Source organism: Trachurus japonicus, chromosome 17, assembly GCF_045865225.1.
Source record: "Trachurus japonicus isolate A0001 chromosome 17, Traja_1.0".
Classification (NCBI taxonomy): domain Eukaryota; kingdom Metazoa; phylum Chordata; class Actinopteri; order Carangiformes; family Carangidae; genus Trachurus; species Trachurus japonicus.
The window spans coordinates 6,820,949-6,848,316 of record NC_140923.1 but is presented as its reverse complement, the minus strand read 5'-3'; the positions used below and the strand labels follow the sequence as shown (position 1 = coordinate 6,848,316).

Below are 27,368 nucleotides of genomic sequence, written 5' to 3'. Positions count from 1 at the left end.
ATAAAACACATCAGTGAATATTTTCCTGATTCATTGTTGAGGTTTGTCTGATTCGTTATTAGCTGCTGCAAATTAGTGGAATATTAAAGGAATTAGGCTAATGCAAATGGACCTGTCTAGATGTAAAGTAGTATAGGCCCTTCTCAGAAAGCTTTCTGCACACTTTATTGGGTTGTACATTTAATTCTTAAAAGGATTAAAGTGGAGCCATGGTTTTACAATATTTTTGCAAATTTATCAAAAAGGAAACCATGAAATCCCTCATTTATGAAAGTCTTTAGGAAAAAAAACACAAATGTTCTTTGGGGTTTAGGTCTGACCAATCAGAGGACAGTTCGCTGTTAGCTATCTCTTAGTTAGCTAAACAAGAGTGAGTTTTCCCCATGTTCTCTTTTTAATTTGCTCTTTTCAGGTCTGTTTGCAGCTAGATGTGGTTTTTAATAGGACAAGAAAGTTGGGGCAGCAACTGTTGGTATTAATTAAGCCACTGTTACCAAGAATACCCCTCCATCTCCTCTAAATTATGATTTTTATCTTAATTTGATCAACTTTACATCTGGAAATCACCAGCTTTTATGAACATACGGCAGACAGTTTGACATTTATCTACCTATGTCTGACAAAACACCTCTTCCTCATAAAAGCTTTATGCTCCTGCTGGTTTAAATCTGATACCTGTTTGATTGCAAGTCAGCAGCAGTGATGTACGGCTTTGTAGCGTAGGAGGGCGAGGAGGAACGCTTCGCCCCCGACCGACTGAAACTCAGCTTCTGAAAACCACCGTTTATACCGTTAATGATCTGTGGGAGGTTCAAGGAAACGGAGGAGGACTCGTGAACAGCTTTCCATCAGTCAACGAAGAGATCGAGCCTTAGGTGTGACCTCAACGACAACATCAAACAGCAGACATGTTTTTCCTCTATAACGTTCACGGCTTCTCAGCTGCGTCGCTCTGAGTGACGGCGCCATACGTGAACAGAGAGAAAGGGACGAGGCCTCGAGCCAGAATCACACACGGCGCTGCTTCCACAGAGGATCAGAAGAAGTGAAATGAAAATAAATCTGAACCCTCGTGTGAAGGAGCATTAAGGAGAGAGATGACCTGCACTGTCCTCGTGGTCATTTTTAATCTACACTCTCAGTATGAAAAAGCTGGTTCATCTCATTCATAGTGTGTGAGAAACTCAAATACTCTCTGATAGAGGTGGGAATCACCAGATGTCTTACTGGGATACGATGTTATCACGATACAATATTTTTGCGAATAAATATGGCAATAAGCTGCGATAAATTGCTGCAAACAATGTCTCCAAATGAAAACTTTCTGTTTTGTCTTGTCTTTGTCTTCAGTCATTAGTATTGATGCAAAATGGGATTGTCAAGCAAACATGTATGAACTCTTTGTAATACATACTAGTCCAATTCAATTAAATGCTAACATGTGGAAAATTAAAATATATATATGTTAGATTTAAACGCGGACGCTGCTTTCCAGATCTCTTTCTCCGATGCCTCCAACAGCGCCATCTAGTGGACTGAACAAGCAATTATTAACTTTTAACTCACATTTGCAATATATATAATAAAAGATCGGTACTTGGCATCGGTATATCGATACGATATTGCCATGCAAAATATCGCAATACTATGCTGTAACGTTTTTTTCCCCCCATCCCTAATACGTGAATAAAATATACACACACACATTTCCATATATGACAATCCAAAAAACGGTGGGAAGCTGTTAATTAACCTAATTAAATGAGATGTGTTTCTACCATCAAATTCGATTTGAACTCATATTTTTCATTAAATTAAATTAAATTAAATTAAATGTCTGATACGTTGGTTATGTTTTGTTGAGAATAAAATGTGGGGTTTATAAGATTTTCAAATCATTGCATTCTGTTTTTATTTTACATTTTACACAGCGTCCAGCTTCGTTTGGAATTGGGGCTCTATCATGTATTCATAAGAAATATGGTTGTACATATAGTGTATATGCATCTCATAGTCTGTCTGCAGCCTCAAAATGGGAAGAATGAGAATGATAGATGTTTAAGATGAATGAGATATTGTACCAAACAGAAACTCAGCATATAGATATTTCTATATGTGCGTAAATATATTTTACATATGTATCACTCTTGATTATAGGCACTTACCAAAACACTGATTTCCCTCCCCCATTACATTAGAGAAAACACTGATTGTTATTGTGCATTGTCCAAATTGATTGTGTTGTAATCTGACAAATGAACACATTAACATTAATTAGTTTGGGTGCTTGTGTTTGCGCATTCACACAGAGGGAAAGTTCGTCCTTCACTTCAGATTTACAAGATGTCAGAGGTGACTGAGCTCCACTGGCTCCTCATCCTTTATACCAACAACAAACCCACTCACATGTCGGCTCAGAGCTCTGGACTAATTACATTCACCGTCCAACCAGAACCGTCCAATCTAATCTAATCTGTCCATGTAATGAATAAGGGACTTTTTTTTTACATCTTTGTTTTTCTTCATTATTATTAAATTAAGTAACTTTTAAGATTAAGATTTTAAGATTTCAGCATTCAGATTCAATTGCTTTCTTTCTTTCTTTCTTTCTTTCTTTCTTGATTTTGTTAGGGCTCCAACCCAGAAACCTGAATTATGAAATTTCAGTGCAAGAAAAAAAAAAAGTTGCAGTATCTATCTCCTCAGCAGGGGATGCCGTTATCACTCGTGTGTTTATGTGTGTGTGGTCATGTCATCAGATTTGTGCACTAACTGTAACATTATCAACATCCCAAACTTAATTTACATCCTCTCTGATGCTGTTTTCATCAGCTCCAGGTCTGTAAACTGAGTACAGGGAAAAGATGGTGTTGTGTTTACTTATCGATTCTTCTCATCCACATACTCACAAAAAAAATGTCCGCAGAGAGGCTGACAGATTATTGTACTGTATATAATTAAGGAACGACTCCATCGATTCCACAACACAGATGATGATTCCACCCTTAGCAAACGTAATAAAATATATATTAACAGGACAATATTTAATCATTGATTAAACGTCCAATAAGATACAGTATCAACCCATGCAGCAATATTAGAGGCCTGAGTGAGAAATCAATAATATTGGTCAAAATTAGCTTATCGCAATCTATACACCAAGCTAAACCTAATGTAATCTAATATAAAGCAATATGCAAAGAGTCGTGCCTTCCCCAAGGTTATAAAGTTTAGTGTTGATTTAAAGGGATAGTTCAACACTTTGGCAAATTGGCCCATTGCCAGTCTTAGGAGTAGGTTCGTTACCTTTATTTGTCGGTGCAAGCTATTTTTAGAACGGCGGAGCAGAGCCGCGAGATGCTCAGAGCTACGCTACGGAGGCTCATGGGATTTCTTGGTTTCCTTCATCAAACTCATCAAATACACAATCCAACAACTCCACAACGCTCTGGTGGACAAGTTGTGACCTGCACATTCACCACGCTATGAGATAATAACACAACATTACCAGACAGAGTTGTTTTAGAGGGCAATACATGCAAAACCGCTGATTCGCGTTGCCTTCAGGGACAGTTTTTCATCAAGCAGTCTCTGAATTTCCCTCTAAAACAACGTGGTAACGTTCTGTTATTATCTCATAGCGTGGTGAACATGCAGGTCACAACTTGTCCACCAGAGCGTTGTGGAGTTGTTGGATTGTGTATTTGATGAGTTTGATGAGGGAAACTAAGAAATCCCATTAGCCTCCGTAGCGTAGCTCTGAGCAGCTCGCGGCTCTGCTCCGCCGTTCTAAAAATAGCTTGCACCGACAATTAAAGGTAACGAACCTACTGCTATGACTATAGGGATCATGGCAATGGGCCAATTTGCCAAAATGTTGAACTATCCCTTTAACTTAACTAATGATCGTTCTAAAGGCATTTGTCGTTTATGGTGCTGTTGTGTTGTATTGTAGGAGTTTCTAATATTCTGTTTAGTACATATTATGAATTAATGTTGACATATAAATAATAATTGACATATAAAATAAATCCAAATGTTCCAACGTAAGAGTGAAGCTCTAATATGTGATCAATACTTCCTCTTTGCTACGTCTGTGTCAGCAGCTCCGTACTCACTCTGTGTCCGTGATGACGTAGCCGAACACGTCGTCGTCCGCCTTCTTCCTGCCGTCCTTGACGTCCAGCTGCAGCTCGGGAACGCGCAGCAGCGTCTTCTTGTGCGGCTCGTCGTACCGGAGCGAAGCGGGCGGCGGCGCCACCTCCTTGATCCAGCCCTCCACCTCCGACACCTCCTCCACCGACTGGGTGGCGTCCTTCTTCTGCACCTTCACTCCCGCCTCGCTGGTCCGACTCTGGACGTTCTCCAGCCCCACCTGTTTTTTGCCCGTCTCCGCCGTCTCCATGGCAACGTCGTCGCGGTTTCTCGCCGAGGGAGAGGAGTTCGCCGAGGTTTTGTCCAGGTAGGCGAGAAGCTTGGTGACCAGGTCTACGGGCTGAGCCTGGCAACAAAACAGGTAACACACAGGTGAGTTCAATCACTGAGGCTGATTAGACCTCGTCTTCAGGTTTGGTCTTAAAGGGATAGTTCAACATTTTGGCAAATTGGCCCATTGCCATAATCCCTATAGTCATAGCAGGAGGTTTGTTACCTTTAAAGCAGAAGTAAGTGGAATGTTTGTGTTAATATAAGTCTTAAATAGTTATATCTTCCGACTGCAATCACTTATATAGAGTGTTTGGTCTGAAACACGGGTCTGTCAGTCACTCTGCTCTGCTGTAAGCCGAGGAGAAAACTTTGTGTATACTTCCTTGTATCCTACAACCAATGAGGAGAGAGAGAACGGCATGAAGGGCTGTGTGTGCAGCCAAGGGATGCGCGTGAATGTGGTGACGCAGGGACGAGGGCGGAGACTGCTAACTCCATCGGCTGACAGGAAATTAGCCAAAACGACCGGATCGCTTACTTCTGCTTTAATTGTCAGTACAAGCTGTTTTTAGAACGGGTTAGGGTTAGGGTTAGCAGAGCAGAGCTGTGAGCTGCTCAGAGCTACGCTACGGAGGCTCATGGGATTTCTTGGTTTTTCCTCATCAAACTCATCAAATACACAATCCAACAACTCCAAAACGCTCTGGTGGGCAAGTTGTGACCTGCACATTCACCACGCTATGAGATAATAACAGAACGTTACCAGACAGAGTTGTTTTAGAGGCAAATTCATGCAAAACCGCTGATGCGCGTTCCCATCGGAGGCAGTTTTTCAGCAAGCAGTCTCTGCATTTGCCTTGAAAACAACTCTGTCTCATTTTTTGAGGTAAAATTTTATCATGATTTGCCTGTTTGTTTATAAGTTATGGCCACAAACTTTGACCTTTGGCCACCAAAATCTAATCAGGTCATCAAACACTGTTAAAGTTGTGGAATAATAATTAAAACACAGTAAAATACACATTAATGTTAAGTTTTGCTGATGCTTATGATAATTAGCATCTTTCTTTTCTCCTGCTCATGCTTCTGTGTTTGTGTTTAATTAAACAATGTGAGTTTAATACTCTGTGGTTGGTTCAGATCTCCAAATTGCTCAGCATCATATGAAACGATTCAAACTCGAGGAGCGCTGAACACACGCGCTGAGACTGCACTGATAAACGGCTGTAAATAAATATGCAGACATCAGACAGTAATGAGCCATTGTTCAATCAAGATCTTTTGTCTAATCAGCCGAGTTTAACCGTGGGTGAGGATCTACCGCTGCAAGCGAGAGGAAATAAAAGCCTTAAATCAAAGAACAGCCGACCTGTCAGAGTTCAAGCTGAATAGGACTATTATAAGCTTATTATTCCTCTGCTGCTAGCTTCAGGGTAATTGCTCCTCTTGTCAAGATCCAAACAGCAGAATAGCTACACAGCTACCCGAGCCAGAAACTTACTTTAATTAAACTTGTTCCATCTAATTTTCTAAGATTGTTTTTTTGGGACCAGCGAGATATAAAAGTCTTGAGGGACTTTTAAACAAGCAGACACTAAGAAAGAGGTACAAGAACAAAACAAACTGAAAGGTCCCATATTTTTACACTTTCCCAGTGTTTTAATTGATATATCTGTGGTTTTCAGAACCAAAAACCATCTCAAGGTAATTTTATGACTGTTTTTTGTGTAGGTGAAGAAGATTTTAGGTTAATAATCAGACAAAAACACGACTGCTTTGTTGTGACATCACAAAAGGACAGGAAGTCCTGACGGCTGGTTTTAAGGTTCAGTTTCTGAATACAGGCTGTGTGCATTTCTCTGTGGACTGAGGCTTTGATACTTTCACAGTATTAATATAGAACCTAGAGCTGCTTATTGATCAAAATGAAGTTGACATCTAAGTTTATATGATATGAGACCTTTAAATTCATTAAATAGGATGAGAGTCTCAATTACAAAATTTGTTATTTATTCCTTTTACATCGGGTCAGCCAAGAGATCTGGTCTGGTGAACAGTGGCTCTTGATTTGATGTAATATAATGAGGCACTTTTATTCATATAAGTATTATCGTAATAAAATATGGATTAAGTGACAGTAATATTTGGAGAAGAATAGCAAGCTATACCATACTGAAAATATATGTCAAATTAAGTCTGACCACTGTCTTCACAGCAGTGTAGAGTTAAAAATAAATAAATGAAATAAAATAATATATGCTCTAAAAGCTTCTGAAAGCTGTGTTTGATGTATTACGTATATTTAATATGAGTTAGTTCTGAATTCACTTTTGCAAACTGCCGGCCGAGGCCTTCGTTTCCCTCCTCATACACAGTATTACATAACCGTTCATCACAGCAGCCGTCCCTTTGACAAACCGAACGCTTACCGTGTCCTTCACATTTTGCTCTTCTGTGTCCGTGTGGCGATCTGCCAGGAAAAAAAGAGTTGGTGTTCGTCAGAGAGGGAGAATATATTTATATATTTAATCAAAAACCTCAGGAATATCTTATTAACACAAACAGTGCAAAAAGAGCTGTTGTAGAGCTACAAATTTAATTTAAGATGTAAGATTAGACCATTATTTACCTAACTTTAGTCATTTTAAGCCGTGTGTTGGCACATTTACCTGCAGTGTAAACGTTTCCAGTCTCAGTGGACACTAAACCATATAAACCAGCTCTGTTTATCCTCAGCTAAACGGGATGTCTATTCATTTTCACATTGATTTTTATGTTGTCTTGTTGTGGTGAACGATTTGACATTAACATACAGAATTATGTGTCTACTATAAACTCCAGCTCCTGCTCAATACTTAAATTGCGTAAAAACAAAATGAATCACTGTGAAATTACCTTGAAGTGCTGTCGGCATCTTAGAAGTGCTCCCCTGTGGTTTCAGTGTTGGAGCCGCCTCCAACAACTTCTCCTCCTGCTCATCTCTGGCTGCCACCTCCTCCTCCTCCTCCTCGTCTCCTTCGTCCTCCCCGTTCCTCAGCTCCTCCTCCTCCTCCGCCTCCTCCAGGTCTCTGGGTCCAGTTCTAACCCGGGTCAGGCCCCTGGTCCTCCCTTGGTCGTGGTCGACCACCTGCAGGGCGTCGGCGATCAGGCGGGACAGCTGATCCACGTCCTGCGGCGTCAGATTGTCCACGTCCAGGTGCTGCCTCCCGACGTTCTTCAAAACGTTCTTGATGAAACTCTCTGGAGGAGACACGGACACGACGGAGGAAATGAAACAGAGTCAGAAAGAGACTGTTGTGTCTGTTAGATGCTTAAAAAGGACCGGTGTCTACTTGTTTATCAGTCTGGACCTCAAATTGACTTTGCTGTCTCATTCTCCCTGCACTTACAACAGCAGCATGAGGTAGTTTTCTTTACAAAAGAACCATTTAAAAAGCCACCGTCCACCACCTGCAGCAAAGTGACGCACTCAGAGAGCAGCTGGTGAATACAACAGAGCTGGAAACATACACATCTCTACATGAACGATAAGGTTGCTCAGTAACCGTTATTGAAGTCATAAAATACTGCTAGACTACTAGAACTAGTACCAGTACCAAACCCGGTACTAGAACTAGTACCAGTACCAAACCCGGTACCAGAAGTAACACCAGAACTGGTACCAAAACCGCCAGGACCATTGTCAAAGTGGGTACCAGAACCAGCACTAGCAGCAGAACCAGCACACGTACCAGCACAAGAACCAACACCAGTACCAATTTCAGTCCCACAACCAGGACCAGTACCACAAGTCAAAGCTTCTGGTAGATGCATCTAGTATCGGTACTAGTCAGAAGTTCACCAGTACCAGGACCAGGACCAGGACCAGGACCAGGACCAGGACCAGGACCAGGACCAGGACCAGGACCAGGACCAGCCTCTGTTTCACCACCAGCAGCACCAGGTCTGGCACCAGTACCAGTCAAAGCTCAGTCAAAAACTCTTTTCCAGCAAAAAGAACCTGGTGCTGGTACCAGTTCTTAACTGGTCCAACTCTGTTGCCTCCAAAGAACCAGTTTTCTTTCCCACTGGTAACGAGCCAAGTCAGAGCTCCGCCTCCAAGCAGGAGCTGCTCCTGTCCTTGGAGCCGACTATGGGAATGGCTAGTGGCTACGTCATAGAGTTCTCAACCCGGTCCGACCCAATATGGTCCTTCTAAAGGTGCGCTCACACTGGACCTTTTATTTTTAAGTTTACATATTAAGTCAATGTAAAATCGTGTGTGACAGCGATGGAGCGATTTTTCTCTGGCCGTCAGTCGCTTGTCACTCCAACAACTTTTTCATGTGGCGGCTTCAGGACACTTGGGTCAGTACAGACGAGCAGTATGGAGGTATCTGGATGTTTCATAGTGTGTGTTTTGGACGATTCAAAAGTGAGCACAATCCGCCGCCATTATATGAAAACCCGTTGCCAGCCGGACCCCCCCTGGAACTCCTAAAGCGTTTTGATGACTCCGAAAGTTCTCCAAACCCTTCCTTGGCATGACGGTGAGTAGAAAATTGGTGAATTATCGATTTTGGGTTAAGTATCCCTTTAATGACCTTGACTTTGAACACCAAAGTCTAATCCTTGGGTCCTTGTGAGTGTTTGTGTCAAACATTCCTCCAAGGTGAGATTATTGTCACCATGAGAATTGGCAAGACAAGTTACCACCATCAGAAGCTCAGATTGGACACTGTGTTTGAAAAAGCTTAATCTTGCTGTGGTGATGATTGGGGTGTGGCATCTCTGTTGACTAGTTTGGGTGTAACTAAAGGATACTATCAATAAAAACACAATAAAAACTGATTAAAACAGCTGGTCTGCTTCATTTGTGTCCTTTTGGATTTACAGCTTCCGATTCAGATTGTTTGAAATTGACATAATTTGTCACAAATGACTATGAAGTGTTTAATTTCGAAGGAAACCAGTGACAACGAGTATTTTGTGCCCATTGGCAAAATCTTTATCAATTGCTGAGCAGGGGTTAAAAGTGAGGAAACAAGGTTTTAATTGCTTGCTCCTCCTCCTGGAACAAGTCAAACCTGATCGCCCGCTTCCTGCCCGTAAACAGACTCTGTATTTACTTGTCTCCTCCTCTTCAGATTTGCAGTCTATGTCAGTCACTGTACAGAGGAGGTGAAACTCAGACAGTCGTCGTCTGTGAGAGGTGAAATGGCGCAGAAAGGAGTTCATCTGGACCAGGAGACCTTCTCTTGTTCCATCTGTCTGGATCTACTGAAGGATCCAGTGACTATTCCCTGTGGACACAGCTACTGCTTCAACTGTATTAAAACCCACTGGGATGGAGAGGATGGGAAGAAAATCTACAGCTGTCCTCAGTGTAGGAAGAACTTCACACCAAGACCTGACCTGGTGAAAAATATCATGTTAGCAACTGTGGTGGAGAATCTGAAGAAGACTGGACTCCAAGCTGCTCCTGCTGATCACTGCTATGCTGGACCTGAAGATGTGGCCTGTGATGTCTGCACTGGGAGAAAACTCAAAGCTGTCAAGTCCTGTCTGCAATGTCTGGTCTCTTATTGCGGGAAACACCTGCAGCCTCATCATCAATTATCTACATTTGAGATGCACAAGCTGGTGGAGCCCTCCAAGAAGCTCCAGAAGAATATCTGCTCTCGTCATGATGAGGTGATGAAGATGTTTTGCCGCACTGATCAGAAGTGTATTTGCCTTGCCTGTCTTCTGGATGAACATAAAGGCCACGACACAGTCTCAGCTGCAGCAGAAAGGACTGAGAGGCAGAGAGAGCTGGAGCTGAGTCGACAAAACATCCAGCAGAGAATCCGGGACACAGAGAAAGATGTGAAGGTGCTTCAACAGGAGGTGGAGGCCATCAATGGCTCTGCTGATAAAGCAGTGGAGGACAGTGAGAAGATCTTCACTCAGCTGATCCGTCTCATGGAGAAAAGAAGCTCTGAGCTGAAGCAGCAGATCAGATCCCAGCAGGAAACTCAAGTGAGTGGAGTCAAAGAGCTTCAGAAGAAGCTGGAGCAGGAGATCACTGAGCTGAAGAGGAAAGACGCTGAGCTGAAGCTGCTGTCACACACAGAGGATCACACCCAGTTTCTACACAACTACCCCTCACTGTCAGCACTCAGTCCATCTACACACTCATCCAGCATCAATATCCGTCCTCTCAGACACTTTGAGGATGTGACAGCAGCTGTGTCCGAGCTCAGAGATAAACTACAGGACCTTCTGAGAGACACATGGACAAACATCTCACTGACAGTGACTCGAGTGGATGTTTTAGTGTCACCACCAGAGCCCAGAACCAGAGCTGACTTCTTAAGATATTCACAGGAAATCACACTGGATCCAAACACAGCACACACACGTCTGTTGTTATCCGAGGGAGGCAGAAAAGTTACAGTGATGAGTGAAGAACAGTGTTATTCTAGTCACCCAGACAGATTTAGAAATCATCAGGTCCTGAGTAGAGAGAGTCTGACTGGACGTTGTTACTGGGAGTTGGAGTGGAGAGGAGGAGGAGTTTTTGTAGCAGTCGCATACAAGAATATCAGCAGAGCAGGGAGGCTGGATGAATGTAGATTTGGACTCAATGACAAATCGTGGGCCTTGAATTGTCACAACAACAGTTTTACATTCTATTACAACAAAACCAAGACTCTTGTCTCAGGTCCTCAGTCCTCCAGAGTAGGAGTGTACCTGGATCACAGAGCAGGTATTCTGTCCTTCTACAGCGTCTCTGAAACCATGACTCTCCTCCACAGAGTCCAGACCACATTCACTCAGCCTCTACATGCTGGAGTTTGTCTTTACTATGAATACGGATCCACAGCAGAGTTGTGTAAACTCAAATAGACAAAGATCATTGAAGGTGCAGTTTAAAATCTGTATTTTAGTTCATAATTTTCTTTAGTCTCCATGTTTGTTGCTAAAAGCTCATTGCTGTTGTGTCTCTGCACTGCACATAGATCACCTGTCAATCAAACATTGTGGGCGGGACTTTGACCTCTTGGATATTTGTGTTTATGTGTTTGTGTTGTCATTTGGGACTTAACAGAGAAATCACCAGACCTTCCTTTATCACTGAGGTTTGTTCTCATTCTGTAAAGAATTATGTCATATAATTTATATCAATTATTATTAAACTATTAAACGTCATTCATTTGTCATGTTGTTTTTCACGCAGTACTCAAGTTGGTTGGAACATAGTCCAGGCAATTTAGCTCATTTTGGACCCAAAAATAGAACTAATTGTAACAGAAGGTTTTTCACCACACATCATTTCTATGAGGTGTCTAGAACAACATACTAAAAGTCCTAAGAAATCCTAGTTCGGGAAATATGTTTAATTTGCATCATTATTTACTGTATAAAGTCTATGGTGCCAACAACAATACACCCCAATGGGGCTATTTTTTTCCTTTACTCCTATCACAATGAAACTTTACATGATGAAAGCATCCATGAAATGTAACATTTTTTGTATTACAAGTTTCTTTGAAAATGAATTTGAATATGCAAATGAGCCATACACTGATTAACTTATGGTCAAGAAGCCATAAAGCCGCAAGCAGCAAAAACAGGGGCCAAATAACTTAGTTCTTAGTCCCGCTCATATGTTGTTGAACATAACAGCATATTTATATAACATCACACACAGTTGTTGAAACAACTTTGATGTATTCTGACTTTCTTCTGATGTTCTCTGCAAACTGCGAGGAAAGTCGTTAGGTAAGGCTTGTTCGCTAATCAAAAAAAAATTAATTTAGAAAGCAACTGGAGACAAGACTGTGCAATCAATTCCTAAGGTCAATATAGGTCTTTTAAGTGGCAAGTGACATGTGTGTATGCATAAGTCAAGTGTGGCAAGTGACAGCACTAAGTGCATAGGTTAACTTATTGAATGGACATGAATGTGTTAGTTATTTGGCCCCTGTTGCTGCTTGTGGCTCTATGGCTTCTTGACCATAAGTCAATTAGTGTTGAGCTCATTTACATATTTAAAATTAATTTTCCAAGAAACTTGAAATACAGAAATGTTACTTTTCATGTATACTTTTATTGTGTGAAGTGTGATTGTGGTAGGAGTAAAGGAAGAAAATAAGCCTTTTCGGAAGTATTTTGGGCATATTCCATTAGTGTATTGCTCATTTGCATATTCAAATTCATTTTCCAAGAAAATTGTAATACAAAAAATGTTACTTTTAATGTCTACTTTCATTGTGAAAAGTTTCATTGTGTTAGGAGTAAAGGAATAAAATAAGCCTATCCGGGTGTATTTTGGGCATATTTGATTAGTGTATGGCTCATTTGCATATTCAAATTAATTTTCAAAGAAACTTGTAATACAAAAAATGTTACATTTTATGGATACTTTCATTGTGTAAAGTTTCATTGTGATAGGAGTAAAGGAAAAAAAATAGCCCCATTGGGGTGTATTGTTGTCAGCACCATAGGCTTTATACAGTAAATAATGATGCGAATTAAACATATTTCCCCAACTAGGATTTCTTAGGACTTTTAGTATGTTGTTCTAGACACCTCATAGAAATTATGTATGGTGAAAAACCTTCTGTTACAATTAGTCTGTCGTAAAACGCTATTTTGCCTGGACTAACAGATATCAACAGCTTGTCATGTTATCCATCCAGTTTTACCATCCTATAAAGAATATATATTTATATATTACAATATCATCATGCATAAAACAGGCTCGTTATTCTCTGATATTAATATCAACAACACAAACCATCGACAGTCGTGAGCGGGTCCTTGATTGAAGCCCCTTGAGTTCTGCCCATCTTCAGCAGCCTGGATTTGAAGGCCTCCTTCTGGAGCCCAGCACTGTCAAACCCGTTGCTGTAGAACGGCGTCAGGCGAGGCGAGGCGGCCTCCAGCTCCTCTGGGTTCAACCCCCCGCCGTGCAGGGGCAGATGCCCAGAGAGATACTGCCTCAGGGCAGCCAGAAGAAGGTCGCCCTCAGACTGAGCGGAGAGGAGCTGGTTGGACAGAGGTCTCTGCTTCTGCTGAGGCTGGAGAGATGAAAGAGGAGAGAAGCTGGAGGGAGACGTCTGGGTTTTGGAGCGGTAGTAGTCTGCAGGGATCCCTGACTGGAAACGGTCACTCTGAAAGAATGGACAAAGGCACGTACAGAAACATTGGTTCATGAAAAACATTAAGGGTGGGAGAAAAAATCGATTCACATAAATATCGTGATATCTTTTTTGACGATTTTTAAATCGATTTTTTTTTTCAAAAATCGATTTATTTATTTATTTATTTTAAATATTGTGCAATGTGCATTTGTTAGCCTTTTTTTACATACAGAGAGTACAGGTTTTGAAAAGGGTTTGAGTTCACTTTATAATGGAGTATGTTAATTTATAGGCTCCTACAGTATCTGTGTGCAGATAAATGTTAAAAATGCAGACTAAAAATCGAGAGAATCTGCAATATCATAGAATCGCAATTTAAATCGAATTGCCATCCAAAAAAATCGTAGAAGAATCGAATCGGGAGAAAAGCATATCGTCCCAGCCCTAAAAAACATGTTGTGTGTGTTGAAATTGGTCTGTGTAGCCACAAAGAATTCAATATCGCAATATTGTCTACATGCTGTACAACCCCTAACAAACGCAGCGTAACCAAAATAAATAGCCGCAGAAATAGGGGCGAGATGACACGTCCAGTAGGTTTGTCTTGTAAAGTCCGTTATTCCATTTGCAGTGTGAAACCAAAACCAACCGGATCAAATGTAAACAGTGTAACAAAACACAGACCTTGGTTCAGACTTTCAGGTATGAAAACGCCCTTAGACAGACGGATAGACAGACGAACAGTTACGTCATGTAATGTCAGTCGTTAGCACAATGTCAGTTTTGTCACTTCAGTTTTTTTGTAAAATCTTTTGATAAGTGCCATATAAATAAAGTTACTATGATGTATTGTTGTACCAGCAGAGAGCCGGCGTGTACAGGGTGTAGTCTGACGCAGCATGAAAGGTAGGTACAGCGTCAAGTGTAGAAAAATGTTGTTGATCCTGAAGCGATGTGTTGTTGAGTTTGTTTACATCCTCTTGAAAGTTCTCCTTGACGCTTTGTTCCACCTCCACACACACAGCCTCAACTTCATTCTGATCATTCTGATCATTTTATAAATATATGTTTGACACTGATGCCTCATGACATTCAGAACATCATGACTGAGGACATCTATACTGTCCTATAGGCTACTGTACTGAGCGTAGGCGTAGAGGCGACCTATGACTGCCAAGTGAAACTTGGAACAGACCTGCTGCCCCGCCCTGAGCGGGTTTGTTCACTTAGCGCGTGTTAAGACCTGTGACTCGTTGGTTCTGTTCAGATTCATGGGGATACGAGTGTTTTTGCATTTTTCTTTTGGGTCATTTGTGTTCATGCAGTAACAGCAGCGTGGCGCATGCTGTGTCGGTTGCTGAGTCGATTATGTTCGCAATCTCGGCCCGCTTGTTTTATCCTGCATCCGAGTGCGATTGCTGTGTTCACATCTGAACCAAAAATGATCTTGGGGGTTAATACAGTTGGAGGTTCTGAATACAGCCTTAAAATCTGCTTTTAACATGTTTTTATGCTTTTAACTGTATTTTATTCTGATTTATGTGAAGTAAATGCAATAAAGTGAAATAAAGAACGTGGTTGAGTCACATTTTGCTTTAACATCACATCCAACATTTGAACGAAATAATTATTGACGTGAAAATAAAGCCTGCTTTTTTGAAAAACAAGTTATTAATCCATTTATGCAGGCATATTAACATATCCATCAGCTGCCTGCAACAAAAGCAAATTGTCGCTGCCTGCTCCATTAACGCCCACCTAGGAGCACAGAAATGGTACGAGCCTGGATAACGGCAAAATTATCATAACAATACCGACATAAACGGTTAAGTTCCACACAGTTGTCATATTTCTTTATGACTTGTGTGTGTGTGTGTGTGTGTGTGTGTGTGTGTGTGTGTGTGTGTGTGTGTGTGTGTGAGGCCCCTACTGGTATTTGTCACTGCCGATATTGTAATCCATCCACGTCACACAGAGGAGAGCGGTCTATTCCACCAAACACGTGAACCTGGGTGGAAGAGGCCACGAGCCCCCGAGCGACTCCTGCACTGCAAAAACTCTAAATCTTTCCAAGAATATTTGTCTTATTTCTTGTCAAAATGTCTAATTTCTGGTCAAAACTCATCTCTTTCCACTTAAAATAAGACTCATTACCTAAAAATTAAAGCAGATATCAGTGGAATGTTTTTGTTAATATAAGTCCTAAATAGTCCTATTTTCCGTCAGCAATCACTTACATGAAGTATTTCAGCCTAAACACGAGTCTCTCCGTCACTCTGCTCTGCTGTAACCCGAGGAGAACATTTTCCTTGTGGGATACAAGTGTTATCCAATGAGGGGAGAGAACGGCATGAAGGGCTGTGTGTGCAGCCAAGGGATGCGCGTGAATGTGGTGACGTAGCACGAGGACCAATTGATGCCTGACAAGGGCGGGGGCTGCTAACTCATGGTGCGTTCAAGGAAACTCGTACTTTGTGTTTTTCCTTCCTGTGAAGTCATACCAGTTCGATCTGGTACGAGTTCACGGGTCGGAAGTTACGAGTGGCCGTTATAGGGAACTTTCACAGACAACAGGACGGTAAAAACACGAGCTACGGGTTACCTGGAACGCTACCAAGTCGTAGTTGTGACTTGAAGCTGTAACTTACGGTTTCAAAAGCCTGCCTTGAACACAGCATTAGCCGAAACGGCCGTGCCGATGATATCTGCTTTAACTTGTTTTTAGATCATTTTCACTTGTTTCAAACAAATTTTCACTTGAAATAAGTAGAAAACTAAAAGGAAGTTTTTTGTGCTTGTAAAACTTGCTCCACTATCAGATTTTTCTACTTATTTCAAGTGAAAATAGTGTAAAAAGTGTCTAAAAACAAGCAACTTTTTATGTGATGAGTCTTATTTTAAGTAGAATTAGATTTGTTTTGACTAGAAATGACATTTTGACTAGAAATAAGACAAATATTCTTGGTAAGATTTTGAGTTTTTGCAGTGTGCAGGCTCCACAGCATCTTTCTCTCTCTGTGTGTGAGCCTGTGGCACAATCCCTCAGCAGGAGAAAAGGCGTTGTCGGCGCGGATACGGACGAGGAACCAGCCGCACGGAGAGTTATTAATTAGAGCGGTGAACTCCTGAACTCTCTGCTGGTATTATTTCACTCGTAACGGTCACGCTGGGAGAAGTCATCAGTTAGGATGAAGAAGCGAGAGCGGGAGCGACACACGAAGGATGACACTGGACTCCCCGCGGTGAAGGTGTGCGTTTGTGTCTTTGTGTGTTTCTTTATACAACTGGGTACTTGTTAGAGTGTGTGTGACAGCTTACCATGTGTGTGTGTGTGTGTGTGTGTGTGTGTGCGCTTTCTTTCTCTCTTTTTTTCTGACAGAGGCAGGTGGCTGTGAATGGAGGGTGGAACTGGCTGCAAACACTGGGGTAAAAACAAATGCCCCACCTGCTCTTCACTATTCAAACTCTCCAAATGCGGGAGAGGGGGAACAAGAGGAGATGAACTTTACTCAAGTTCACCAACATTAAATCATATTACTGCCTGGGCTGTCCACTTACACTGTTTCAGCGAACCCTTTGGTTTCAGCTCGATGTTGCTAATAAACTGCCAACTTGTGCAATAAGTGCAACTTCTTGAGTGAATTTTATTTCTACTAAAGAGGCAAAGAGTGTAAACTCATTTCTAAATGTTCATTTGTGGATCTGATTAGTCATTATGTACCCGACCCACTTTTATAAGCTGTTAAAATCAGACTGCATAGCCAACATTAGCATTAACAGCTGCTGTCTGAGCAGGAGCTTCAGGCATTGTTGCATTTACAAGAGAAGAGGTTATAACGCGTCCTCTGAGCAGCTACAGTGACCCGGCGTCGGACAGCGACGAGACCGGCCGACTGGGCTGCAGCTAGCTGGTTAGCATGCTAGTGCTAACTATAACAGTAGAAAAGAGGGAGACAGAAAGAGAGTGAGGTGAGTAAAGGAATTTATTTTAATGCTCAACTCATGGTGTTACTGTTAGCTACTGTATGAGGGGATGACAAAACCAACCAATCATATTTCAATGTGTGAAATGTTCTTTATGGATTATCAAAATTTGAAAATACGGCACTGTTTGACAGTAAAAAATAAAACGGTTGGACTATTAAAAACTAAAAATTAAAAGGTTGCAGAAATGTGATAATAACGTCCCATAAAGTGAAGGACAACGGGTTTATTAAGTCACCTGCAAGATAGTTGCACTAAACCAATGGTTCCCAACCTTTTTTGGCTCATGACCCCATTTCGACATCACAAATTTCTGGCGACCCTGCGACCACGTGCAGTCATGTGATCTCGGCCGTCAATCAAGATGCGCCAGTTCAGACATTTATATATATGCTGCATTTCACTTGAACTCGATTTATATTAGAGAAAGTTAAAGTATAGATACAGTTTTTTGTGTGTGGAGTTTTTAAGCATATTTTTTAAAAAGAATAATAATTGGTTAAAAAATATTTTTATCAGTAATTTTTTTTTATCAATTACTAGACATGTCAGGCGACCCCATTTAAATTCCAGGCGACCCCAAGGTTGAAAAACAATGCCCTTAACACAATAGAAATCTAAGGTCAGAGGACTCCCTCACCTTGCCGGCGGAGATCAGGCCGGCAGCGGACGACGTCTTGGGGAGGAGGCCGAGCCGCTGCAGGTAGGTCTGCAGGTTCCTGCTGAGCTCCACCTCCACCGGCTTCACCCTCTGGTCCACCGGGTCCATCGCCTTAGCCACCGGCCTGGGAGGGACACACGTTTTACAAGTCGTTACGCAAAACTGCACCATTACTCCTCGTCATTTTGTCATTTCACATCGAGGTCAAATCAAATACCGGTAATCTAATTACATCCATTGATTTATTCAAACGTCTCATTTGTCTTTGCTAATATTAAACATTTCATCACCGCACAGCAACAGCTACATAACCATCATTTCACTGACTCGTCCGTTGTTCCTTTTTTCATTTCAGTCTTTGGTGTGAACACGAAATAAAATCAAGGAAATGAAGCAAGCAAACAGCACCTATAAATAATCAAACTAATACATGTAATAATAAAACCATGATTGAAATCAGAAGCTGCCTAGTTTGGACAGTGAGGCTTCTCATCAGGTGAACATCTGACCTGCTGTCGGTGTTGTAGGCGGCTCCGCTCTGCTGCGGCCGGTAGGGGATCCTCCTGAGCTTGGACAACTCCTTGGACAGAACCTGCTGGGTGGTGTCATCTTCCCAGGTCAGACCTGGACACAGAAACACAGGGAACCTTCAGACCCAGATAGAAATGAACAGGAAGCACTTCCATTGTTCAGACTGCAGCCCAAATCTGATCAGAATCCGATCAGATCAGATCTGCTTGTGTCCATATTGTGTGTGTCTGTGTCTTATCCACATTGATTTCTATGGTGCTATGCCCAGAAAAAATAAAACAAAATTAACATTATTTGGACCCACGGCGCAAATGCTGCTTTCTATTTTACTGCTGTTGCTATCTGCTATTCATTATCTGTGCTATACATTTCTTCTGCTGCTGCAACCCTGTACATTTCCCCATTGGTTTTTACAAATAAAGGATTATTGTATCTTATCTTATCTTATCTTATCTTATCTTATAAGATAATGACAGTGGACCGGGGCGTCTGGTGCAGCGATAGATGGTGGAATCGCTGGACATTGGACGATCAATGTGGCGCTCACATTTCTGGATGTGAGAGCCGACATCCTGCATGAATCATGATTATTCGGTGGCGGAAGTTTAACACGTCATTGTTGTTGTTTTTGTTTGTGCCACAGAAGACTCTTGGAAATCCTATTTGAGCAACGGAGCCATTCACATTATCTTTACAAATCCAATCAGAAATCGCCCTCCTATGTGGTTCGAATCAGTTCTGTAAAAATCAAACTAAATACAATCTGGATGTGTTAAAACTCAGATTTGGGGCGGCAGTGTGAACAAGTCCAGAGAGTAACACAGTCCTGGTTGTGCTGTGAGTAACACTGCAGTGTGAGGCTCGAAAAAAAAAAAGTTTCATGCGTGAAAAACAATCCGCCAGTAAGAACGGTCGAGGAAAAGGGGCGAGAGTGCTGCGATTGCTGAGCACGCAGTTGTTCTCCTAAACTCATTAGGTCACTCATTAGCAGAGGAGACAAGACAACAGCAGCGTGTCCTTGGAGACGCCGGCGAGCGGCTGACTGTTTCAGTGACTAAGCAGAAACCATCGGTCCTCTGCTGCTCCTGCAACGCTTCAGGAGAACGAGCTGGATCTGTCTCACGGGCGTTTATGTTGATGCAAAGACAACTGGAAGAGTGAAAGCCAGAGTTTACACTGCTGATTTACTGTTAATGTACAACACTGATGGACTCTGACGACCTCGAGTGGCAGAGATCAAACTGATCTGAACAAAAATCTGCAAAAAAACGATCAAATTTATCTAAACAAGGAGGTCTTTAGTGTCGTATCTGCTGTATGAGCAGCAAAAACTAGATTTGCACATCGCGTAAATGCAGAAACACTGAATCAGAGCGACTTTCATCATTTATCGCTCGCTGCTCTCGGAGTTAAATTCAGTGCAGAAAGAATTTGCTCTCAAGGAATCAAAGCAGTGACACATCAAAAACGAAAAAAAATGAATATTAGGTCTTCATAAAGTCAACAAAACCAAGGCCTCATGGGACGTGGGTATAGTCAGCTGGTGGCCAATCACAGTGTGAAGACTGAAATCCATTCTCTGATGAATGGGGGACCTGATGACTTAATTATCACCCACGCTGTTGCCCTAATGAAATATTACCATCATTCACATTCAAGACATCTTCAGTTCGGTTTTTAAAAAATTTACTAGGTTATTTGAATCGATAAAGTTGAAGAAACTTTCCACGGGGAACATGAGGGAATTAATTATCACATTTTAAATTCTTATTTCCATTTAAATTTGCTCTTACATTTTCTTTTATGTGACATTGTCTGTTAGAATTACTCTACAACGTCTGTAATGGTAATAAGCTTTCTTCATTTTCTGTGCTATGACTTGCATTTGTGCGCCCTTATCATTTTTCTGTATCAGTGACTAAGCAAAATTTTATTTGTACCTGCTGTTGAAACAAGTACACAAAAAGGACACAGAGAGTGAGTGGTTTGGGCAGTTTGTGTCTCTTTTCCTCTGGGTAACGTCTTTATTACCTGATTGTCAAACTGTCTCTGCACCAAAGTCAACCACACCATCTTGTGCATTAACCGGACTTGGCAAGTTGACGAGTATCAGCATCAGCAACGAAGCACGGGGAAAAAAAAAAAAAGATCTCTTCTGCATTTCAGCAAGTGTACAAAAGGACAAGCTTGATGAGCTGCTTGGGCATTCACGTCTGTTTCTTATGCTTAACATGCATCCAAACACAGCTTTTTGGCAACCAAACAGAGGAGCGGGAGCCAACAGCAGATGGGGTGGCGGAACGAAATGTTACCGGAAATATGGCCGCAGCCGCGCAAAGCACAACATGAACCGAAGCATTTGGCAGATGAGCGATGACGTTCCCTGAAAGATTCGAGTAATACAGGCTGCAGCTCCAGATGTGATGCCGCAAGATGTGGGTCCAGCACAGAGGACGCACACTTATCATATTAACGGTTGCATCACCACTGACAGCTGGAAAACCTTCATGGGGGTTAAACGGGGGCAACACGGAACAAACTGAACCCTGACAGTAGAAATAAGACGAGAAAAATAAAACATTTTAAAGCTCAAGATGAAGTCCAAGTGGAGAGAAAGAATGATATGGAGGCTTGTTGTCATAACACAAGAATACAACAAGCACTTTCTCTCTTTTAGCTCAGTTTTTGGTCTCCACCAGTTCCTGAGGGAAACATCTGACTCTTTATCAGCTGAATGCTCCACGCCGTTTATCTGTTACTCTCTGGATATTGGCTTTCTAAGAGCTTTGATTCAAGATGGGCCAACTGAACCAGAGCTTAGCATGGTTACAGTAGCATGCCATGGATGACATACTTGCTGAAGCGCTTAAAAAACATGTTAAACACTGTCTACAATCCACTTAAGGACGGCCCTTAGAATGGCATTCAGTCAGTCATCAGTCTAGACTAGTAAAGTTACAGTTACTAGTTACTGTTAACGTCAGCTATGAAGCAATAAAATGAGGGCTGGGCAGCTGAGGAATGAGCTGACACTCAGGAAGAAGGTCTGTAAACACACTGATTATAGCAGCTTCAAATGTCCATCCTTCACTCACAAGATAAACATAACATAACATCAACAACAAGAGCAGTTGTGCCATAGAAGATTAGATCTAAGAATCTGTTAATATTGTTTATCTACTCCCCTCTAATACAGGTCCAGGTCCTGATACTTATATTCGACTTATTAAAGGGATAGTTCAACATTTTGGCAAATTGGCCCATTGCCATAATCCCTACGGATGCTGATGGGATTTCTTGGTTTCCCTCATCAAACTCATCAAATACACAATCCAACAACTCCACAACGCTCTAGTGGACAAGTTGTGACCTGCACATTCACCACGCTATGAGATAATAACAGAATGTTACCAGACAGAGTTGTTTCCAAGGTAAATTCATGCAAAACCATTGAAGCACGTTCCCGTCTGAGGCAGTTTTTCATCAAGCAGTCTCTGATTTTACCTCTAAAACAACTCTGTCTGGTAACGTTGTGTTATTATCTCATAGCGTGGTGAATGTGCAGGTCACAACTTGTCCACCAGGGCGTTTTGGAGTTGTTGGATATTTGATGAGTTTGATGAGGGAAACCAAGAAATCCCATTAGCCTCCGTAGCGTAGCTCTGAGCAGCTTGCGGCTCTGCTCCGCCGTCCTAAAAATAGCTTGCACTGACAATTAAAGGTAACGAACCTACTGCTGTGACTATAGGGATTATGGCAATGGGCCAATTTGCCAAAATGTTGAACTATCCCTTTAAGGTTTCAACAGCCCAAGGACATTCCTAAGGTACTTGAAGAAAGAAAACTCAACGACACAGACGACACGCGAACGACAACCAGTTACGTAACCTGCAAAATATGATGGCTGACAAACTTGCTGAAGTATGTAAATTACACGTTGAACACAGTGCAAAAGGTGAAACAAGTTTACGTCAAAACCTTTCAGGAGACAGGGCGTCTTCTTTGCACAACAAAACTAACAACGGACTTCCAGCTGTAATTGCCTGTGTACAACATAGACACTTCCTCTGGTTAAGTCTCATTATAATGTTTGTGGTCAACCTGTAATAACACGTCCTCTGACAGCTGACACTTCTGCCTCGATCGGCACTGGATCTAATAAAACGAGCCGTGTTCGTTGCAGAGCGTCTCGGGCTCGGGGGCACGCGGACACACACCTCCCGTAGACCCCTGCAAAATGAATTACGACCCCAACCGCCACGAAATCAGGCGCGAGCTTTCCCCCTTTAACAGCTGCACAGCGTGTCGGGCCAGCTTTCACCATCAAAGAGCCATAAAACGGAGCTCTTAATGGCGGACGTGGTGGCTGAGGAAACGGGCGTTAACGGGCGGGTGAACAGACGGCATCTGACACCGCAGGTTAATAAACGTTAGAGCCCCCGCCAGGATATTCAGAGCGGCTCTCCGGGCTCTCGCAGGGTAAACCGGACCACAGAAATGTGGAGCGGACGAAGGCAAAGGGCGTTTTTGAGTGAGATGCTTCCACGTGTGAATGAGCTGAACTAAATGAGATTCTGCAGGATGTTTTCAGGACCGAAGCTGGAACTTTTATCCAGCGAACGAGCCTCAGATCCTGCATGACCACAAATAAACAGGCGCACAAATAATGACAAGGTCAGATGTCAAGGAATAGGAAAAACTCATTTCAGATGTGGTGCTATTCCCTGCTATACAGTGGGAATAAACACAGCATGCACAGCTTCTACCTCTTGAGCGTTTGATTTATCTGAAACCATTTATGCGATTCTCATTTCCAAAACATAAAATGTAACGACGCTCTCTGCAGAAAAAAAACATAAAATTAGATGAGAGAGAGCGACGTGACAGGAGTGAGTCGTCTACAACCTTTCATGCTAAAGGAGAGGGAGAGAAAATCAAAGAACCTGGACAAATAAAAGTAAAACTATCGTCTCTGACCCACTGAGAAAACAGCTGTGGTTCATAATTCAACAGTAAAGAGGAAGCCAAGGAGACGTTAGATGATATTAAAATACAACAGCTCCTCAAAAGGTCACACTGAGAGGTGGAGGAGGTTGTGGACGGTGTGCACAGCCTGAAGAGGAGCGCTGATGCTGCTGAGGGCTAACAGCAGCTCTGACCTTGGTGAGGGAGCTTTTCAAAAGGTTTCCTTTGTCCTTTACTGTGGCAGGGAGGTCCAGTGTGTGTGTGGAGGAGGGTGAACACAAATCTGACAATAACAGTCTGAAATGTGTAAGCCAAAAAACCACACAGAAGTAGGTTTAATGAGTCATAATGTAATTTAGGGCTGAAATAAACCATTTTAATTTAAAGGGATAGTTCAACATTTTGGCAAATTGACCCATTGCCATAATCGTTGTAGTCATAGCAGTAGGTTCATTACCTTTAATTGCCGGTGCAAGCTGTTTTTAGAACGGCGGAGCAGAGCGGCGAGCTGCTCAGAGCTACGCTACGGAGGCTCATGGGATTTCTTGGTTTCCCTCAAACTCGTCAAATACACAATCCAAAATCTCCAAAACGCTCTGGTGGACAAGTTGTGACCTGCACATTCACCACGCTATGAGATAATAACAGAACGTTACCAGGCAGAGTTGTTTTAGAGGTAAATTCATGCAAAACCGCTGATGCGCGTTGCCTTCAGGGGCAGTTTTTCATCAAGCAGTCTCTGTATTTCCCTCTAAAACAACTCTGTCTGGTAACGTTCTGTTATTATCTCATAGCGTGGTGAATGTGCAGGTCACAACTTGTCCACCAGAGCATTTTGGAGTTGTTGGATTGTGTATTTGATGAGTTTGATGAGGGAAACCAAGAAATGAGCAGCTCGCGGCTCTGCTCCGCCGTTCTAAAAATAGCTTGCACTGACAAATAAAGGTAACGAACCTACTGCTATGACTATAGGGATTATGGCAATGGGCCAATTTGCCAAAATGTTGAACTATCCCTTTAAGTATACATTCTCTTTTTTTTTACTCTCGTTTTATTTTGAAAGGATGGGCTGCAGATATGGATATGCAGATGCTGCAATTTAAGATTTTAATTGATTAACTGAGAGAATAATCAGAAAGACTGGTCATTAGTCACAGTGCTGCTGAGGTGGATGGTGGAATATGTGCAGCGCTCATGTCTTGGCTCCAGCCTCGTCACTCCCCACAGGGAAACACCAATCACAGCACAGCAGGGAGCGGGGAGGGACGATAATAACTTCTGGCCCGAGGGAACAGAGACTTGTGATGACAGAGCTGTCGGAGGAACAGAGTCCCAGCAGGAGGAGCAGCCAAGGGGACACACGAGTTAACCACAACAAGAGTGGTTATCCTCACTGAGTTTGAAACGAATGTCATGGAACTGAGGTCGAACAAGTTAAAGAGGAACTATGCAGGATTTTTACTTTAATTAAGCAGCTCCAGAGTCCTAGTGCTGGTTAAATGGAGGCTCTCTGCCTTCCACCGAGCGTCTCTTGGCTGAAAACCAACCTTGTAAGATCAGAGCCTCCGACCCGGTGTCCCAGCTCTCGTCTCTGCGGCACCACCACACAAACGTAACGCGCCCCGTAACCCCTAATCTCTTGTTTATGACAGATAAGACTACACAGATATACACATGGTAACATGGTAGATGATAAATAACGTTATCCACCGCTCCATGGATTGATTTCTCACCGGCTTCGTTGGAAACAAACGCACATGGAGGAGAGGAGGGTTAGAGACACAGATGATTCAAGATGGGCCAACTGAACCAGAGCTTAGCGTGGTTACAGTAGCATGCCATGGATGAGACACAGTCACATACATAAAGATATAACAGGCTGCGTTTCATTTGTGTTTCACATCCACATCGCCACTATCACCTTCTCTCTGATTGGCTAAATGTTTTCTGAGTGATCCAATAAAAAATAGAGCAGATTTCAGAAAAAAACACTCAGAGAAACCAAATCCTGCAAGGTGTACTGCTTAGTTGTGACATCACAAAGTGACAGGAAGTCCTGACGGCTGGTTTTAAGGCTCAGTTTCTGAATACAGGCTGTGTGCATTTCTCTGTGGACTGAGGCTTTGATACTTTCACAGTATTAATATAGAACCTAGAGCTGCTTTATAATCACACTACACATGGACATCTACCTTTATACTGTATGGAGCTTTAACACAAACATCTACCTTTATACTGTATGGAGCTTTAATACAAACATCTACCTTTATACTGTATGGAGCTTTAACACAAACATCTACCTTTATACTGTATGGAGCTTTAATACAAACATCTACCTTTATACTGTATGGAGCTTTATAATGAAAAAAAATATACATGGAAAACTGGGTTCATACTGTATAATTAGGGATCTTCAAAGAAATCTGCCCGGTTAAAATGTTTATTTGCTTTCCTGCAAATGAGAAAAGATCGATACAACTGTCAGACTCTATCTATTGATATGAAGCTGCAGCCGAGAGACAGGTATCTCATCTTATCTTGTTGTCATGAGGAGTGGAAAGAGGATGGAAACACCTCGCTTCACTGCAGCTGCACACACGAGAGCGGCACTGATCCTCTCATCTGAAGCCACTTTCTTTCCCCCCCACTGTTTAAAAAAAAAAACTCACGATGACCGAGCTTTGGAAAAGGGAACAAGGCGTTTATTACCTCTGAAAAAGAAAAACCTCTGATGTAGGTGGAAGAGCAGCAAGAAAATGAAGGGGGCATATTTCCCGAAATGCGAAACGGCTGTCCGCGTTAACTTCAGTGGAAAGAAAAGAAGCAAAAAAAAAAAAAGAGAGAGTATGTGTGTGTGTTTATAATGGGAAAAGAAAAGGAGAGATCAAACTGTGTTATCTTTTCAGGGTGCTGGCAGGGCCTGAAATGCAGATGCTTCAGTGTCTTTAGAGTTTTGTCCTCCCTAATGGCTTCTGCAGACAGCCAGGGCCAAACATCTCATTTGCATAATTCATTTCACTTCAGAGCCTCTGACAAATGCCTCCAAACTCGTCGCCTCTCTGTGAAATCAGAATATTTCTCCAGCTCTCCCACCGAGTGCCGATTCGCCGAATTAAACCAGAAGAGCAGAGAGAGTTTTTTTTTTTCTCTCCTCCTCCTCCTCCTCCTCCGAGCCCGAGGGGAGGAAGGGCACCAAATCACTGTTAAAAGAAAGATGGTGGAAGAGAGAGACAAGTGTTCTGCGCTTTTTCTTTTTTATTTATTTATCATATTCACTTGAGCGGCTGCAGACATGTGAGTCTAAGCTCTAGAGAGCAACACGCTATTTTTATTTCTTCTTCTGTGTAGCCGAGGTCCTGTCGTTCAAAGCAGAAGCTGCATGATGAAAGTGGATGAAATGCTCGATGGGCTGTTGCACAGGACTCTGCCTCCCTCTAGTGGTACAGTACGATGACAGCAGGCAGAGTTGGTCATGGGTTCACAGAGGTTAGAGAACTATTCAAGCAATATTTTGGATTTATGCAAATATTTGATGATTCCTTCAGGCTGAGGTCTAGTGTTAGGATGAACTGCTGAACGGTTTCATTGCTGTTTAGTGAAGGCCACAAGTTCTTATGGTTTTTTGCAAGACTTTTTGGCATTTTGTGCAGCTTGGACATGGGTGAAGTTGTACCAGAGGAAGTGTACAC

The 27,368-nt window shown here is 42.2% G+C and overlaps 3 protein-coding genes across 5 annotated transcripts in view; 2 read left to right on the top strand and 1 right to left on the bottom strand.

The window, feature by feature from the left end:
• The window catches only part of LOC146969927 (tripartite motif-containing protein 16-like), a 279,242-nt gene that overhangs the window by 36,322 nt on the left and 215,552 nt on the right, over positions 1 to 27,368 (top strand). The window lies entirely within an intron of this gene.
• The window catches only part of LOC146969945 (receptor-type tyrosine-protein phosphatase N2-like), a 261,873-nt gene that overhangs the window by 198,423 nt on the left and 36,082 nt on the right, over positions 1 to 27,368 (bottom strand). Inside the window, exons 4-9 of the mRNA XM_085805467.1 lie at positions 18,693 to 18,807; positions 18,163 to 18,307; positions 13,193 to 13,568; positions 7,324 to 7,668; positions 6,858 to 6,898; positions 4,119 to 4,501 (exon numbers count right to left, since the gene is read on the bottom strand). Coding sequence (XP_085661593.1) covers positions 4,119 to 4,501; positions 6,858 to 6,898; positions 7,324 to 7,668; positions 13,193 to 13,568; positions 18,163 to 18,307; positions 18,693 to 18,807 — 1,405 coding nt within the window. The remainder of the gene's footprint in view (positions 1 to 4,118; positions 4,502 to 6,857; positions 6,899 to 7,323; positions 7,669 to 13,192; positions 13,569 to 18,162; positions 18,308 to 18,692; positions 18,808 to 27,368) is intronic.
• Positions 9,621 to 11,545, top strand: LOC146969946 (tripartite motif-containing protein 16-like). Of its 3 annotated transcripts, none has more exons than XM_085805443.1 (2): positions 9,621 to 10,150; positions 10,715 to 11,545. In XM_085805443.1, the coding sequence occupies exons 1-2, from the start codon at positions 9,625 to 9,627 to the stop codon at positions 11,296 to 11,298; spliced, it is 1,110 nt and encodes a 369-aa protein (XP_085661569.1). In that variant the 5' UTR covers positions 9,621 to 9,624; the 3' UTR covers positions 11,299 to 11,545. The 3 variants fall into 3 exon arrangements, with proteins under 3 accessions (XP_085661569.1, XP_085661568.1, XP_085661567.1); XM_085805442.1 differs by having other exon boundaries at positions 9,621 to 10,329; positions 10,459 to 11,545; XM_085805441.1 differs by having other exon boundaries at positions 9,621 to 11,545.

Coding starts and splice junctions, on each gene's coding strand:
- LOC146969946 (XM_085805441.1), top strand. CDS start 9,625: ATGGCGCAGAAAGGAGTTCATCTGGACCAGGAGACCTTCTCTTGTTCC.